Source organism: Amblyomma maculatum, chromosome 2 (genome assembly GCF_055883805.1).
Source record: "Amblyomma maculatum isolate TAMU_Amacu chromosome 2, ASM5588380v1, whole genome shotgun sequence".
In the NCBI taxonomy this organism is placed as follows: domain Eukaryota; kingdom Metazoa; phylum Arthropoda; class Arachnida; order Ixodida; family Ixodidae; genus Amblyomma; species Amblyomma maculatum.
In genome coordinates, this window is record NC_139345.1 from 132554773 (window position 1) to 132573060 (window position 18288).

At 46.9% G+C, this 18288-nt stretch overlaps 1 protein-coding gene across 2 annotated transcripts in view; it reads left to right on the forward strand.

The window, feature by feature from the left end:
- The window catches only part of LOC146199915 (uncharacterized), a 105690-nt gene that overhangs the window by 56667 nt on the left and 30735 nt on the right, over positions 1-18288 (forward strand). For both annotated transcript variants that reach the window (XM_084595293.1, XM_084595294.1), the window contains exons 11-12: positions 8635-8903; positions 17814-17996. In XM_084595293.1, the coding sequence (XP_084451419.1) occupies positions 8635-8903; positions 17814-17996 (452 nt within the window). The remainder of the gene's footprint in view (positions 1-8634; positions 8904-17813; positions 17997-18288) is intronic.

Here is an 18288-nt window from a genome sequence, read left to right on the forward strand (position 1 = left end):
CGGCGCAACAGATAGGAGAGCAAACGATTTCCTCGAGGCGATTCCTGCTGCTTGCGAGCATCGCAATCGTGACGATGCAGTTGAAAAAGTGATACCTAAGCAGTTTTCATGGGCGCGACAGATCGAGCACTCGGAAAAGTTAGTGGCGCGGCAGCAGCGGCGATCGCGAAACGGCGTCACGCGCGGCATGCAGAATCACAAACTTTCTGGAAATAAATTTGCTTTTGAGTTGCAGGCACAATTATCTCGATGGGAAACGGTGCATCCACACCAGAAACCAGTCATGACTAATTTTATCGAGTTACTGTTAGCCTTGGTAATTCAAACATATATGCCCAAAACATTTTTTGCCGATTTCTCAAAATTGAATTTTGGACAGTCACCAGATCAATATTTCTGGCCCTGCTCTTGCTAGTTATTTTCTTTAAACCTAACCTCCTGTATCTTTTGACACCAAGGTAAATGTAATGACCATACCGGAAAATTTACTGAAAAGGTAGTCTTGGCACTAAAATAGACCTTTCCTTTGAGTCTATTTTTTTTTTCTTTTATGTGTAACTTTGGCTCAAATTGGTATAAAACATTAACTTTTACTTTAACCTACTTTCCAACTATTTCTGATCATATTGATATGTCAAACCTTGCCATAATTTAGATCTACATGTTCTGACATGCTTTTCCTTGTTTTCTCGAAACAGCATTTTTGAGGGTGCTGCAGTTTTGGAGGAGCGATATCTCTTGAACTATTTGTGCTATTGGTATCATTTCTTGAAGAGTGCAGTAAGACTGAAATATATGCAATTATGATAAGGCAACATTTACAAAACTAAAGAACATTAATTAGGCAAAATTCTTAAAACAATGCACTCTACAAAAGAAACAATTATATATTTAAAATCAGCATGTCAAAATACATAAGTGATGCAAGTTTAATCCAAATCGGTCCATAAATAAGAAAAAAATGTTCTAAGAGGGGTGTCTCCCCTTAAAAGCCAAGATGAAAGTTTTTGATGATGTGTGCCAAGGAGTCGGAAACTGCTATCGTGAAAAGGCATGGCATCCTAAAGTGCACGCTTTCAGGGATTCTGAAGTATCGGGACAAGATTGAAAAAGCATATAACAGCGGCGCTTTTGCCCATGATAGGAAAAGGATGCATCTGGCCGAACATGAGGACCTTGAGAAAGCACTTTTCCTGTGGTTCAAGCATGCTCGAAGTTCCAATCTTCCAGTGACCGGGCCTATTTTAGAGGAGAAGGCGAGAGACATTGCACTACAGATCAAAATTGAAGACTTTAAATTCAGCGATGGCTGGTTAAGCTGTTTCAAAAAGCACCACGGCCTTGTTTTTCGCACAATAGCAGATGAAAGTGCCATGGTAGATAATGATGTTTGCTCTGACTGGCAGCAGCAGAAGCTTCAAGACGTCCTTGCAAATTACAAGCCGAGCTGCGTCTTCAATGTGGAGGAAATGGCACTTTTTAACAAGCTTTTAAGGGTCACGACTTCTAAAGAAAACTGGTAATAAACGAAACAGATTTCCTTGTCCCCATCGAGTTTTGATTAAAGGGAGTCCACTGTAACTGGCATCTGTGTATGCCGGAGCAGTAGCTGTAGCGGTCTCCCCAGCTTCCTCAGGGATGGTGCCTAATGGAAGCTTGAAAGTTAGGGGGGAAATGGGGGGGTTGTGGACAACCGTAGTGGCTCATCGCAGGCGGCATCCACCCCAACTGCATCGGACTCATTCCCGTACCATTTTTGGAGTGCTGCGGCGCGCGCCTTCCTGCGACCTTGGTCATGGTGGGGGTGCATGTTCCGTGGTAATGGTTTGGCATAGATTGAGGTGTAAATGAGGGTAGGGAGTGTTCTTAGGGATGCATTGTTTGCGGAAATAGTGATGCCTAGCTTACTGAGTATGTGTTGTGTGGTACCGTATTTGCTCGAATCTAAGCCGGCCGCGATTGCAAGCCGACCCCCCAAAACTCGCGAACCCGAAAAAAAAAAAAAAAAAAAAACCTCGAATGCAAGCCGACAGAAAGGACTAGAAAGACATTTATTCAATCAAATGAAGGCCAACTGATCACTCGTCGTCTTCCTCGCTGGAGGCTTCCTTATCACTGTCTTCCTCCCACAGCGCGCTGTCCTCAGTACCATCCAGGGCGTTTGAAATGCAGCATTTACGGAATGACTGCACGATCATCTCCGCGGGAATATCTTCCCACGCTGCTGCAACCCATTTGGCCACTTGACTTAGCGATGCGCGTTTAATGCGACCTGTCGGAGTAAGTTCGTGGTCTTGTTCTGTCAGCCAATCAGTGTAGTACTTGCGCACCCTAGATTTGAAGGGTTTGTTGATGGCAACATCGAGCGGCTGCAGCTGACTGGTCATGCCGCCAGGTATTACAGCTACATCTGTCCCACCTCGTGATAGTGCAGCCTTCACGCCGTCTGTCAAGTGTCCGCTGTACGAGTCCAAGACCAGGAGGGAGTCCCGACACAACAACGCCCCTGGTCGACGTTGCCACATGAGTCTAATCCATTCTTCGACCATTGCCGCAGTCATCCATCCGTTTTCGTGCACACGAACGATGACGTTTTTCGGGAACACTTCTTTCGCAGGAAGAGTCTTCCGCTTGAAGATGATGTACGGTGGCATCTTCCGTCCATCGGCAGTACAGCAAAGCATTACGGTTGAACGTTGCTTCTCGTAGCCCGCAGTACGCATTTTTACTTCTTTTGACCCCTTCTCGGCCACTGTGTACGCCATGGGCATATCGAAGTAAACTGGGGTCTGGTCGGCATTTCCAATTTGCCCAAGTGCGTACCCCTTTTCAAGCCTCTTCTTTATGATGTACCGTTGAAAAGAAATTAATTTCTCTTCAAAATCTCCGGGCAGCTTCTGGCACACTGACGTTCGTCGCCGTAGGCTGAAACCAAACCGCTTCATAAACCTTTGAAGCCAGCCTCTGCTTGCCTTGAACGTAGTGCGCGCGATGCTTCGTGCTTTCGCGACCTCCCTTGCCTTCGCCTGAATAAGTTCTGTAGTTACAGGAAGTGCTCCGGCCCTCTGCGTCTTAACAAACTTGGCGACTTCTTCTTCCACCACATGGTGACGGCCTCTGCGGGGTCCGGAAAATGCCATTCGGGTTGCAGCGCAGTTTTCGTCCACGCCGTACTCTCGCTGCGCTTGAAGGTTGGACGAGCTTTCCGCCGCAAGCACAACTTTCCGCCTGAAAGCAGCGGTATAATGACACCGCTTATTTGTAGGCGCCATCGCATCAGGAAACGAAGTTCACAAATCGAAAGAACCACACGGAGAGTCCACAGACACGCTAGCAATTGCAAGTAGGCCTACCCACAGGCCAACGCTAGTCACCTGCGCAATACCGCGATGGCGATGGCGATTGTGCAGCCACATCCTCGAATCTGAGCCGACACCTCAGTTTCGTATTCGGAATTTCAGTAAAAACTATCGGCTTAGATTCGAATAAATACGGTAGTTGTACTGGCCAATCTAAGGTATTGTGTTTGCAAAGCTTGCAATTACCAAAACAGGTGCTGCCGTACGGTTAAATAACTGGGATCATAGCAGCAACACGCGGAAACGATGACACACGCCAAAACGAGACTTGCTGTCGATAGGGTTAAGCGGACAACACCAACCTTGCCAATCTGAGGTATTGTGCTTGCAAAACGCGCAATTACTAAAACAGGCGCTGCCTTATGTAAGTTAAATAACCGCGATCGTAGCAGTAATACGATGACACACGCCAAAACGAGACTTGCTGTTGATAGTGGGGGAGGCCACCCTTGAACACTAACTTCTTTATATCTTGAGATATTTGAATGAAATTTTCAGGGTATGCTCATAGTACTCATAGTACTCACATTTGAAGAACTACCAAGTTTCATGGAGCTGGGCTCATCGGTTCTCAAGTTAGAGGAGTATATCAAGATAGTTTACATAGGTCCCTAGGAGCAAGCCTGGAGAATTTGCAAGATGTGCTAGCAGTGTGAAATTTGTTATGGTTATTCCTGGATAGTTTCCCCAGGGCAAGACAATTCCCTTTTTCCAAATTTCCTCTTTGAAAAATTTTAGTACAGCCCCAAATTTAGTGTTAAAATTTATGCCTGACCTAATGATATTTTAATTGATTGCCCCTAATTACACATGAAATATTTTGAAAAAAAAAAACGAACTGTCTTGCCCTCAGAAATGTACTTAGGTATGTAACAAAAAAAACCATGAAAATTCAATAAGCGGTTCTTGAGATATGACTTTCCCTAGCAGCCACACCATGCAAAAAATTGATTCTGAGAAAACGGCTCTCAAAGGTTGAGAGAACAGTAACGTTTTTGTTTCTCAAGTTATCATGATGAAATTTTCAGGACAGGCTTATGACATTAACAAATGAAAAACCACCAAGATGCATAGAATTGTGCATGCTAGTTCTCAGGTTACAGAAGCATATCAAATTTGTTTGAATAGGTCCTTTATATCAGGCCTGGAGAAACTGCAAAAGGCACTGGCATTGTGCAATTTGTCATGCTGATTCCTAGATAGGTTCCTCAGGGCAAGACAAAGCCCTTTTTCTAAATTTTCTTGCTGAAAAATAGCATAGCACTGGAGTTTTTGTTATACTTATGTTGATTAACCAAATTAATTATGACAAATTCTAGACATATTTTGAATACATGGGTTTGCCTTGCCCTCAAACATTTATTCAGGCACAGTCGAGCCCACTTATAACAGCCCCACTTAAGACGAACACTCGCTTATCACGAAAAAGTCCGGTGCGACCGTCAAAACGTACATTAGGGCTATGGCACTCCGTCTTGGCTACAACGAACATCTGTGCGACTAGCCGATCGGCTACAGCGGACGCCTTGGTGCCGCGGACCACTTTCCACATGCTGAGATCCGTTGATCCTGTGCTCTGCAAGCCACGACTATCGGCATTCCCGATTCCCCCGCTGCATTCCGCCCAAGGCATGATGAGTGGCGCAGATGCAGCAGGCGGCTTCTCGGTTTATCTCTCGCGGCATCTCGCCGGAGGAACGAGGAGCAGCCCAAACGCGGCAAGCGACTTCCCGGGTTATCTTTCGCGGCATAAGCATAAGCGCCGAAACGAAAAAAGAGAGCTAGCCAAGTCTACGCTGAACGCGTGTCACATCTTGAGGCACCGTGAGCGACCACACAACGTTTAACACATTGCACGAAACCGTTCAGAAACCGTGACAAGAGATCGTAAATCCGGCGATCGCAAAAATGGCGAAAAACGAACAGAACGCACGAAGTACAAAGACAGCCAACAACGACAGCAAGCAAAGAGCCGGAGCAGTCAATGCGGGGAGGTAGCCAGCGGAGACCGACGCATCAGCGGCCGCAGCAGCCAATAGTAGTCGCTCGATCCCCCGTGTTCTCGGGGAGCGCGCGCTTTGTCCAATCGCAGCCTTGAATTCGCGCGCGGGGAACTCGAAAGCCGCCACGAGACTCCCAATCGGAAGCAAGCCATGTCTTGACCACGCCGTCGAGGGGGGGCAGAAAAAAGCGCAAGAATTCACAAACAAAACAAGACCAAGATGGCAGCGCTCAGTCCGGCGGGAGAGAAATGGCCCGCGCGCGAAGTTTGGGAATTTTCGGTGCTTGCTTGCTGCTCCGTGGCTGCCGCTGCTTGTTAAATAATTAATTGGAAGTATTTCTACGGCAAGTTAGGCATTAATAATTACAGAAATGGTAGTTTATAAGACATACTACCGCAATATATAATCTTCCAAAAATCGACTGTTTCGCGATTTTTCGGTTTTCAAAGGTCGCGTCCCCCCTCAGCGGACGACACCAACACGACTGCTGCAATACAGCAAAGCACAAAGAAGGACGCCGGTCGCTTTGGTCGCCGTTAACCTCGCTTCCCTCGCCCTCTCTCGCACTGCTGATGATAACCATATGATAGCCTACCAACCGTACTGTAGCGCCGCTCGTGGCTGTGTTTTTTTTTTTTTCTTTTTTTCTTTTTGCTCTCTGTGCACTGACTTGGCGGGCTGCAGAGTGAGGTCGAATTAACCGACACACGGCAAAATTTGTTCAAATTTACAAGAATTTTGCCCCATAGACTCCTATGTATAATTGTAGGGATCTCGCATGCACGTCGAATCATCTGATTTTCCGAATTAATGGGGTCAGAATAATGAGCTTTCACTGTACCTTCAAATGGGTGGAGGTAAGCCTCTCGACCATGTTGCCATGGGCAAGAAACAGGAGCCGCATCTCGCCCGCCGCACTTGATGCCTTGTCCCCCTGTGGGTTTTAATTGTTACGGTGATTGTTGGTGGTAGTTAATGATTAATAGAGGTTATAATAGACTTTGTAGAGGTAATGAATACAAATAACAATTATGACTCATCATGACAGCTAATGACGACGAAATGAGCAGTATGTCAAATGACGACTTGGAATGACCGCGAATGACAGAAAACGAGTAAAAATGCTTAGCAATGAGTGGTAATGACTACAATGACCGGTCAAAGCAGTCCGCCGTGAAGTGCATCGTACATAAATGGTCCCCTTCTTTTGGCTGCCAGCTTTCCCCCCGGACAGCCCGCTCCCATATATATACTTCGCACATTTGGGTCCTTGGGAAACCTGTTTAGAAAAAAGTTGTGATCGTCAGATGGGAAAGCCAAGGCAGACTACGAGCTGTCAGCATGCGCCGCGACAGACATAAGTTTTCAATATGCTTAAAAATTGGTACTTATAAGTGAAACATAATCCTGGAGCCCTTTTTCGCTCGATTTGTACATCTAGAAGCCACCGCACCAACTACGCACAACGGTGAACGGCTCATTTTTTTCCTATGGCAAAATGGCGGCACGCGGCTTCAGATCAGAGGCGTTCCCTCCACTTCAGCAGTTCTTTTTTAAACTTTCTTGGTACACACAGAAATGGCGGTTTCTGTTTCTCACGACAGTTGCGAGCTGCGGCGCTGTTAATTTTAGCTGAATTCGTAATACTGATGTTCCTAGATTATAGAAAAAAAAAAAGAAAAGAACTGCGTTATTCTGAAATATACGCTATTTTGAAATTCATAATTTTGAAATAGTTTTGCATTGAAAACTTAAGAAATCTGCTGGGTATCCTAAAAAAATATGTTAATTTGAAAAAGCTTGTTAATATGGTATTTGTAGTAACGAGATTTCACTGTACAATAATATGTTGTTTATAACGATCAGGTGTAGTCAAATAATCAAAATATTTATTGCCCCTCTGGAAAAATAAATCGCAGATAGTAAACAGCATCTCCCACATACATATCAGTTGCAGTGATTGAATCAGTGCCTTCTAAGCAGCTGTGATTTATAGCTACTCCAGCTATAATGGGCAAACAGAACAGGGGCTAGAGTGGACAAAATTTTTACGCACACATGTTCGTTACATCCATGATCGATGATGGCCACCTTTGTTTACACCCCGCCGGGGTGGCGCAGTGGTTAGGGTGCTCGACTACTGTTCCCAAGGATGCGGCATCGAATCCCGGCCTCGGTGGCCACTTTTCGGAGGAGGCAAAAAGGTAGGCGCCCGTGTACTATGCGATGTCAGTGCGCGTTAAAGAGCCCAAGGCGGTCTAAGTTTCCAGAGCTCTCCACACGGCGTCGCTCATAGCCAGAGCCGCTTTGAGACATTAAACTCGAAAACCAAACCAAAGCTTCATTCTGGAGGCCAAGGAAGGTTGGTGCTGAGGCGGTGTAAGCTTTGGGATTGGTTGTTCAGGGTCAAAAAAGAAATCAATAAAAAAATTATGACAAGGTCAGTGACGCAGAAATGCATTCATAGAGTGTTCTTAAGTTGTATGGGTCATCATGGTGCAGACAAATCACTAAGCCTTATCTGTTCTGACCAAGCACTGGATTCTGGCAGATTCGCGACAAGCATTCAAAGTAGACGCTTACGTGAAAAAGTGCAAATTACGTGAAAAGGCGTAAATGTGCAGACTGTGCTTTTCTGTAATGCTCCGGATATAATGAGAGTTGGTCATAACAATTGAATTTTTCGTTGCTTTTTTTTTTCTGATATCGTTATAGTGGGCTGCACTGTACATGCAGCAACTCCTGAAATTAAATCACCTGATCTAGCAACAACATGAAGCCGTTACAGTGAATGCAGAAAGGACACTTGTGCCTGCTCTGGGCTGACACTGTGTTACACAGTCAACTTTGGCAAGCAGACTGAAGGTAGACAACGTGGTTGATTCTGTGAGAGTCTGTTACTGTCCCACTAGCTTTTGTGTGGCTAATGTTTAGTGAAGTGTGTTGCAAAGTTAGTTGTTGACCAACTTTTCTTGGAACCTTTGTCATTTGAAGATTGCAGACGTACACTGTAAGCTCCTATAGCATACATTATGTATGCTGTCTGCTGTTTAATTGCCTAGTGGTATCCGAAAAGAAGTACAGTGAGCTCAAGACAATTTGACCTTGTAGACGACCAAAAGCATTTTGTAAATGTGTCATGTTGAAGCCGTTCAGAGCATTTATTGTTGGCAGGAGCATGTAAGTGGTTCATATTATAGAAATTTGAACCAGTGGGAGTTGCATAATGCATGCAGCAGTCTATTCAATGCCTCTCCATGCTAAATTTGCAGGCAACCAGCCTCGGGTCGTGAATGTGATCACCGCATCGCAGCCTGGCATCGTCCGGACCCTGAGCAGAACGGTGACTCCCAGTACATCGGGTGTGAACCAGCGCCCCGGTCCCACAGGGCTGCGGCCAGCCCTGGGCACCGGACTGCACCACAGTGGTGCCAAGCCCAATGTGATTGTGGTGCACAAGGCTCAGGTGTGGCCCCAGGTTGCTCAGGCTGGCAGCGCCACGTCGTCATCTTTGGCCCTCTCTCATTTCAACAAATCGACGGTGCGTGACACGTAGTGACTGGGCTCGTCTTGAAAAGCTCTTAATTATGGCCCACGTGCTGCTCTTGTTGCTTTTTAAGCTCAGCAAGACTGTTTCTTGGGCTAGTTGGTGGAGTTTGGTCATTTTGACGAAGCCCGAAGAGAGATAAGGGACAAAATGCAAACTTGCGACTTTATTTGGAGCGCGGAAGCATATACACAGAAGAAAACGCTCCAAAAAAGAGAAACAAGATTAGACTCATTACACGCTTATGCTATGACTATTGAGAAACGCAATTTTGTTTTCTGACAAATTCGTCGATGGAGTCCCGATGCACACGGCTGCATTTTTGTGAATCAAATGTGCCTCTATTATTTCATTTATGCATCAATTCTTGCTTCTTGCCCCAACAGTGCACTCCCCGAAGATTTTACTAGGGCAGTCACAGCAGTGTTCAGACAAGTTGCCCTTTCTTGGTTTCGCTGTGGAGATTGTACTGACATTGTGCAGAGTTGCCTAAACTGCAGTCAGAGGGCAGAGCTATCAAAGCACTGTTTCAGCCTGGTCAAGTACTGTAGTCACTTGACCGTGGCAAGAAACGCTGCCATAGACAAAGCCTCGAATGGAAGTGATAGGTATTCTTGTTATTCAATTTATTTATTGCTTAGAATTTAATTTTCATTCTTGGATTGAGCAAAAACATTCAGGAGGAACTTGTTACACATGTAGTGGCATTCTTCCTGGCTTGCCAATAGGTATTTGAACGGTCATGGCTACCTAGCCTACAGAACATGAAAAATATAACAGCCTCTTTTCTCCAAAATTCAAATGGTTTTGAAGGGTTTTGAAATTTTGATTAGTTAGCGAATAATACAGTCGAACCCGGTTATATCGAGCCCAGATATATCGAATTTTGGTTATATCGAACTCACGGAATATCCCCTTGAAAATCTCATGTATAAGTACAGGAAAGCCGCGTCATATATCGAACTCAATTTCACCGGTCGTTGGATATATCGAACTCTGCACCACGCACTGGAAAGTGTGCCTTCCCCAAAGCACCCTTGGCTGTTTGCTGCGTGACGTTTTCAAGCCACACGTGGAAGGAATGAGAGGGGACAGTTCGGCGACGGCTGGTCTGGGCAGCGCTGCACCCATTCCCCAAAGGCGCGCGCTTTGCAGTCATCGTTTCCCGCGCGCCAGCACATGACAATTGCAAGCCATGTGCGTGGGTGTGCCCATTCTTTTGCCGAGCTATCTCTCTCCTTCAGCACGCGCTACGCATACGCCAAAACAGCTCAGCCCGTTTTTAGACAGGCGTCAGATGCTTTCTCCAGTGTGTGTTGTGAATCCTCTGCGCACGGCGGCTGATGTGGCTATGGCGCCTGCGGACGTTAAGAAGCGGCAGCTCTCTCTTTGTTTTTCTTTTTTTTTTTGCGAGAGTTATCCTTTCTTATCGTTGTACTGTGCGCGCGGCGTAGCGTAAGATATGGCGGCTGCGGACGTTAAGAAGCGGCAGGATTTTTTTTTTTTTGTTTGGCGGGAGTCGTTTATCTTTGCATGTTATATGAATCAACGAAAGCACGCGGTCAGCTGCTGCGATCATGACGCCCACCCCAAGCGCGGTGTTATAAATCGAACCAGGCTTGTGCAATCAAGCCATCACGGGCACTCTGCCAAGTTCGCTCCCCGCCACCGCAAGAGCTATCAAAAGATAAACGCGCCCTGACGTTATCGCTGTGCAGCATCTTGGCACGCTGCCAAGAAATGAGCTGTGGATGAGACGACTAAAACGGAGGGATGCGTGCCATCGACATGCAAGCGAAAACGCTCGCGATTTCTGCCGCGGCGACACAGAAACCTTGTTTTGAGCTACCGCGGTGGCTCGAGCGACGAGAGGGACGCAGTTCCAACAAGTTTGAAATTTTTCGCTCTGTCGCTGTCGCTTGTTGCTGAAATCGCTCAATCGCTTGCATGTGAGTGAGCTGGCCTCAACGCATTTTTTTTTTTTTTTGAATTCTCAGGTGCAAAAGTGGAGGGTGGGTTCGTTTTGCGAATGGGTTGATTACGCGACAAATACGGTATCGTTTTTTCGCATCGTAAGGGCCGTCACAAGCTGATTTCTGTATATCTAATTATAGATACAGTCAAACCCGGATATATCGAACTTGAAGTGGATTGCAAAATAGTTCGATATGCAGAAATCTGCTTGAGACACCACTTGCGATCGTGAAAAATGATACGGTATTTGTCGCGTAGTCAACCCACTCGCATAATGAACACACTCCCCATTTTTGCCCCCGAGAATTTGAAAAAAAAAAAAGCGTTCTGTGGCACGTTTCAGCCGTCGCATCCACAGCTCATTTATTGGCAGCGTGCCAAGATGCTGCGCAGCGATAACGCCACTACATGTTTATCTTTTAACTACCCTTTTCATAGATCCTGCGATGGCAGGGAGCGGACTTGGTAGAGTGCCCGCGTGATGGCTTGATTGCACAAGCCTGGTTTGATTTATCATGCCGTGCTTGAGGTGGGGCAAGTGTATTCCCCTGCTATAAAATCATTGGCAAGCGTGATAGCTGCTAATGCCGTTTGTAGCGAACAGTGCTAAAAGTTAGTGGCATGACCGCAGCCGACCGCATGCTTTCATTGATTCATAGATGCAAGAATGAACAACTCGCAAAAAAAAAACCAACTGCTGCTTCTTAACATTCGCAGCCGCCATAGCTTACACTGCGCCGCACGTTCAGCCCGACAAGAACAACTCTCGCAAAAGAAAAAAGAATTTGCCACTTCTTAACCTCCGCAGCCGCCATAGCATATGTTCAGCCCGACATCAAAAATAAACGATTCTAGCATAAAAAAAATAGATCTGCCATTTTTTAGTGTTCGCGGCCGCCTTAGCTTGCGCATGTTCAGCATGACGACACGAGATGCTCATCGCACGCCAGCCGCCGCGTGCAGAGCGTTCACAACACACACTGGAGAAGTGTCTGCCACGGGCTGAGCTGGCTTGTCCGCGCATGCGTAGTGCATGCTGTGGCAAACGGGACCGGGAAAGAGAGAGGAAGGGGAGAGATAAAGCTCAGCAGTAGAGTAAGCACACCCTTGTGCTTCACTCTATCGCGTTTTTCCCCTCTCCCAAACACCACGGCTGCATTGGTTCCCTCTCGTTCCTTTACACACGACTTGCAAACGTCACATGCTAGCGCGGCAGCGATCACCGCAGGTGCGCGCGCCTTTGGGGGAAGGGCTTTTGCTGCAGCCGTCGCCGAGCTGTGTCCTCTCATTCCCTCCGTGCGTGGCTTGAAAACGAGACGTGGCAAACTGCTGAGGTGATGCGATCGTCTTTGGGGGAGTCGCGCCATCCAATGCATGGTGGGGAGTTCGATATATCGAACGACCGGCGAAATTTAGTTCGATATACGACGCAGCTTTCCTATACTTTTACATGGGATTTTCAAGGGGATATAATCAAAATTCGAAATATCCAGGTTCGACTGTATATCGAACTATTTCGCGAGCCCCTTCGAGTTCGATATGTCTGGGTTCGACTGTACTTGTCATTTCGATTTACATTGCACATTCTGCTGTTCGAAGTATTCAAACCTCCCAAGCTTGGAAATTGCGAAACTCCCGGTCATTTGCACTTGTGGCCAAACATTGTTGTGTATCCAAATGTCGCTTGCTAGTGCCAGTAACTTGCGCTTGTTTCATCAGTTCATTTCCTATTTCCTGATAGTGTCTACAGTCGGATTGCAGCAATGATAAATGATAAATTCTGTACCACTACATGGCTGCTGCATTCTTGCAGGCTGGAAAACAAAGTGCTGGATTGTGCCACAATGCAGAGAGAGAGATCAAATTTAATGTCGTGCAGTGTTGCTGCAAGCCTGGGCCAGGCACTGTCTCACTGCACTAGGTCTCTGTTGGTCCATGTTGCTGCAGCACATCCGCGGCCTACGCAATCAGCAGGAAACTATACGAGGACATGCGTTAGCAGTGGTGGAGGACAGGATGGAGCGAAGGCACACGGGTGCATGCGGAATAATTGGTAGGGGGTGGGGAGGGTTTGGGTCTGCAGATGCGGTGCCACAGAATTTGGTAGTGGAAGGTAAAAGGTTTGTGGGTGGGTTGGAGAGGGGGTGAGCTGACTCCTGGCTCAACAGCTCAGCTCGCTGAAGGTATGCATGTCATCTCTTAAGTTGGTGTGTACATTGGAGGTCTCATTCTCAGGGGTTCCCAAGTGCGCAGGCACCCAGATCAGTTCCACTTGGCAGGGTAGTTCATGAGAAATCGATTGTAGCATCCGTTAGGCGGTCTCGTGGATCCTGCCTCTAGCGAATTAGTAATGCGGTGATCAGAAAGAATGTACCGAGCTTCAGTGTGGGCGATGGCAGCAGCTATTGCAGTCTCTTCTGCCGAATCTGGAGTGGAGGTGAGTAGGAGGGGGACTGAGATTAGTGGGCAACAGCTGTGCAAGCCGCGTCCGCCCATATGGTGTCCTGCTTGAATCCGTAGCATTTGTGGAGAGCACGCGCATGGGTCGCTGTGCGTGCAGCGTGGTAATCGGCGTGTGTTGAGTGGAAGGGGTTTGACTAGAAGGTTGCAGTATATTCCTTTAGTGAAGGGGAGGAGCTGGGAATATTTGGCGGGTACGTTGATATGGAGTCTGTCAAGTATGTGTCTGCCTGTACAAGTTTTAGTGAGCCAGAGATATTGACCTTGTCTGTGAGCTTCTTTGAGCTCGTATGTATTGTGGAGTCCCATTCGTAGGAGTTTTGAGGTTTGTGTGTGAGCAGCGAGATGGAGGGTGGTTTTGTTTGCTTTTCTAAGGAGGGCTTCTAAGGTGTCGGCTTCCCTCTGGTATAGTTTTATATATGGGATGGTATACAAAAAGCGGCTCAGTAAGCAGTTGTGGACGAGGCGGCATATATTGGGTTCTTTAAGCCCATAGTGTTTGGTGTAAAAGTGCTGGATGAGATGTGCCAGTGCAGTTGCTGCATATTATTTTTTATATTTTTTTGACAATGAAACTGTTGTGTCTGATGTTTTGCAAGTGCAGGCTAAATGTGCGTAGGGTGTTTACCTCTGGTATGATTTGACCCTCCAAGTTATGTCAGTGGGTGTCGTAGAGAGGGTGCGGGTTCCTGAGTGCGTGATTAGAAGTTCAGATTTGGTTGGGGAGCGAGTGAGGCTGTTGGTACTGTTGTGTGTGGGCAGCTGCCTGTTGGACAGTGTCAGCTGTTTGCCCATTGTTGCCCGTTGTGGTCCACAGGGTGATGTCATCGACGCAGAGCATGTGTTGGAGGTGCAGTATGTGGCCGAGAGAAGCAGATAGTGGGATGAGGGCATCGTTGAATAGTAATGAGGATAGTACAGAGCCTTGTGAGGTACCCACTCCTTGAAGGGTGTAGAGGTAAGAGTAGCAGTGGCCTATATGAACCTCCACGATGCAATTAGTGAGGAAGGTGCGAATGTGAGAATACATTTATGTCTGATATTTGATGGGGAAAGTTGATTATTATGGCAGTGTGTGGTGGATGTTGTCAAAGGTCTTGGAGTGGTCTAAGAGGGTACTACGGCTTCAGTGTGGGCTGGGACGAGGATGTTATGTAGGATTTTCTGTGTGCTGTCTTGTGCTTCTAGGTGGGGACTGAAACCGATCCTGCTGTCTGGATAGAGCTTGCACTCGGTTATGTGATTTGTAAGGCAGTTCAGTGCTACACGTTCCATAAGTTGAGGCAAGAGGCAAGAAAAATGGGTCTAAGGTTTCGAGCTCATAGAAGTTTATTAGGTTTGGGAATGACACCATGATTAGTATTAGTGGAGGACGTGTGTCTTCCAGCAATCATTGAAATATTCTGTGATCTCTGTGATGGATACGTCTTCTAGATAGCATATCATTGTGTTAGTGATTTTTTCGAATTCCAGTGCCGAGGAGGTGCGCAGGGATTGTATGGCAAAGTGAACCTCCTGTTCTGTGATGTCTGCGTCGAGGTCTGGGTTTTGTGTACCTGCGTATGCTGGGAGGAGGTGGTTAGAACCAGGTGCAGCATGTAGTTTTGAGTTGATGAATTAGGTCTATGGGTGTGAGTGGTGTGTTGTGAATGAGCAGTGTAATGTGCTGCTGCATGGTTCATTCAGGAGAAGCTGCCAAGGTGGCTGGACATTCTATCGCAGATTTGTCCCGATTTTTCATGGTTGAGAGTTTCAGAGTGAGAGTTGAGTTGGCCTTGGAGTGCTGCGAGGCGTTTCCACTGTTTCTAGTTGTGACAACATGGTTTGGAGACTGCTGCGTGCCTCCCAGAGGCATGCTAGTCGAGTGTCTACTTCTTGTATGTATGGAGGTGTGTCTACGTACTGTTTATGTGTAACAACGTCGTTGCGGAGGGTCTGAATCCATCCGTCGACGTCCTGAATGGACATGTTTTGGAGCTCGCTTTGCATGATGCAAAGGTCGCCCCATTCGATGTGTGAATGTTTGCGGGTGATCTCGCGTTGGGCATAGGAAGGAAGTGTGATCAAAGAGAGGCTGTGGTCACTTCATATGGTATGTATGGCGCTTTCCCACGTCATGTTTCGAATGGCATTGCTCAGCTTGAGGTAGGGCTGATGTCCAGTTGCGCACTGGTGTCGATGCACATGGGAAACAGGAAGTTGTTGAGTGTAGTGAGTTGGAGTGGCCTGTATTTCTGTCCAAAGGTGCTTTCTCAGTGTCGTTTAGTGAAGGTGAAGTTGGCTACATGATGATTTGAAACAAGGATTAGGGCTTCTTGTGTTCTGTGCAGTTGTGACAGAGGTCCAACTGTGTGAGCTTGGTCTCGAAAGAGCTCATGGTTTTGATAAAGATGAATTACGCTAGAGTCGCGAGGCATGTCATCATTGCTTCTGCAAGTTTTGTGAGCTTGGTGTCTATCTGCAACTCGAATTCAACAAGCTTAGCCTCCAACTTAGCCTTGAAAGGAAGCGTGATAGGAATGGTCCCGCCCGAGTTGCAAATTAGGTTGCTGGTTTTGTGTCCGTTTCACGGGCCATCCTGTTCTGTTTCACCAACACTGCTCTGTGGCTTGCCCCTGTGATAACCAACCACTGACATCACTCCTACAGTAAGGACATATTTGGTCACATCAAGTGCATTATGACAGCATTCAACAAGCTCCTTTGTCACCCAATCATTAAGTCGAACTGTCGCTCTAGTAGACTTCGTGCAACTGAACAAAAACTAGGTGCAAGACATTGTAAACAAAGTATCTAGCCCAATTGATTACTACTACTGCCTCTCCCTCATTTAATGCCCAGTGGGCCATTCCAGTTTACTAAATCGTGCTGCGTTGTAGAAAAGTATTTAGCTACCTACTGATTTTCTAGACAATTTGAAGATAACCTGCAATGATATTAAAACTATTAAAAATATTAAATTCAATTTGCACTCAAATTTCATTACTGGCAATTGCTTCAGCTCCACAAATCTCACATTCGCACACCTCTAGTACCTACTGTACTCTGCTGACAAAGGCATAACATGCATCACCCATGTGTTACAGCCCAGTCAGATAGTTAAAAGCGGCCTCTCTTATTAAAACTGTGCAGCACTGTGGAAACCACAGCTTGTACCAGCAGATCTGGAGCTGAATTTTTCAAGCACATTTGCAAGTAACAGTGGCTTCTCAGTGGGTATGAGTGACCAATGTCTTGGTGCAAGATAACCTAAGCACAATTCAATCATGAATGTTCTAATGTGTGAACACTTTTCAAAACTCTGTTCCTTTGGCTTTTACAGTGGGCCTCTTCAATTATCCACATCTTGCTGCCTGCAGGTCGCTCGAGTGCAGAGCCAGCCGTTCGTTTTTTCTCGGGTCACTCCAGCCACTTCCGGTTGCTGCCAGAATGTGCTCATTTTTCTCTCGCTGGCCAGTTTCGGGCTGTCCACTGGCAGCCAGACTTGCCAGGACCATTTTGTGGGCTGCGCTCGGGCAGCTAGCGGATGATGGAGAGGTGATATGAGAGTGGAGATTGTGTGCGGCCACTTTCGCATGGACTTCATGCAACATTTTTGTTTCATGCTACATTTTTGTTCGACCTTGAGGCAAGCGCAGCTGCTCTTGCTGGTCCATGCAGCATATCAATTATCGCATCTTTTTCAACTGTCGCTGTTTATTTTGTGTGCACGGGAAGACGGACTTTATCTCGCATTTACAAACGCTCACTTCACATTGCGCTCGTTGAATTTGGATTCGCAAAATATGTCCCTCTGTCAAGTCCGCAGCCTCAGCTTATTTTACAGCGCCGTTTGAGAATTTTCTCGAGCGTGGCCACAGATTCTAGCTCACAGTATGCGTGCATGCGAGGCACACGCATTTGGGCATGCACATCAGTGCCGTGGGGAGCGTGCAGTGGAAGTGTGCAGCTTTCGCAAAATATAGTCCCTCTGTCAAGCCCGCAGCCTCAGCTTATTTTACAGCGCCGTTCGAGAATTTTCTCGAGTGTGGCCACAAATTCTCGCTCACAGTATGCGTGCATGCGAGGCACACGCATTTGGGCATGCACATCAGCGCCGTGGGGAGCGTGCAGTGGAAGTGTGCAGCTTTCTACGCATTGTAAATGCGGACATGGTTGGGAAAATGTTCAGAAATATATTTGAGAAGTACCACATGCAAGCGCTGTCACCTCTCAGTTGAAGGAGAAAAGCTTCCCAGTGGGGGCCATTATGCATGCAGACCGACACGCAAGACCACATTTTGTAACACCCTTCATTTGATTTGATTGAGCGCCGTTCTCCACGGCGAAATCCTAGCACAGAGATACACCACGCTGTCTTTCTGCCAGCCCCATTTTGTAATAAAAAATTAATCTGCTACTTTCTAGGTTGTCTGTTGTTCTGCACGAAGCAAGGCAGATGGCGTCAGTGAATTGACCTGTCTTTTTCAGGAGTCGTTCACGTTCCTACAGAGGCAAGACCGGCCGAAAGTCAGCATTGGTGGTGGCGTTGGTGCCTCCGGCACTACAATGACGGTCGTCAAAACGCCCCTTCCCACTTCCCAGCCATGCGCTGCGCCAGTTGTGCGGGTTGTGAAAGAGACCACCATTAAGACGCTACAGCATCCAAGGAAGGTGAGGTGACCCTTGAAAATTTGCAGCGCTTGTCTCGCTCTGATCATTCAAACCAGTTTTAGCCCGAGTGCTGCTGACGCAGGTACACATGCAATGCCAGTAATATTGCCTCTAAGGAAAGCCATTGTCCAAGGCTGAAAGGTGTAATGCTAGGCCTTTGTTTGGTATTGGAGGAAGTAGCTCCTGAAGCTGCGTGTAAGTTATGAGAGACACTCTGTAGTGGATGGCTCTAGTTAATTTTGACCAATTGATGTTCTTCAGCATGAGCTCATGTTGCACAGCCTACAGACAT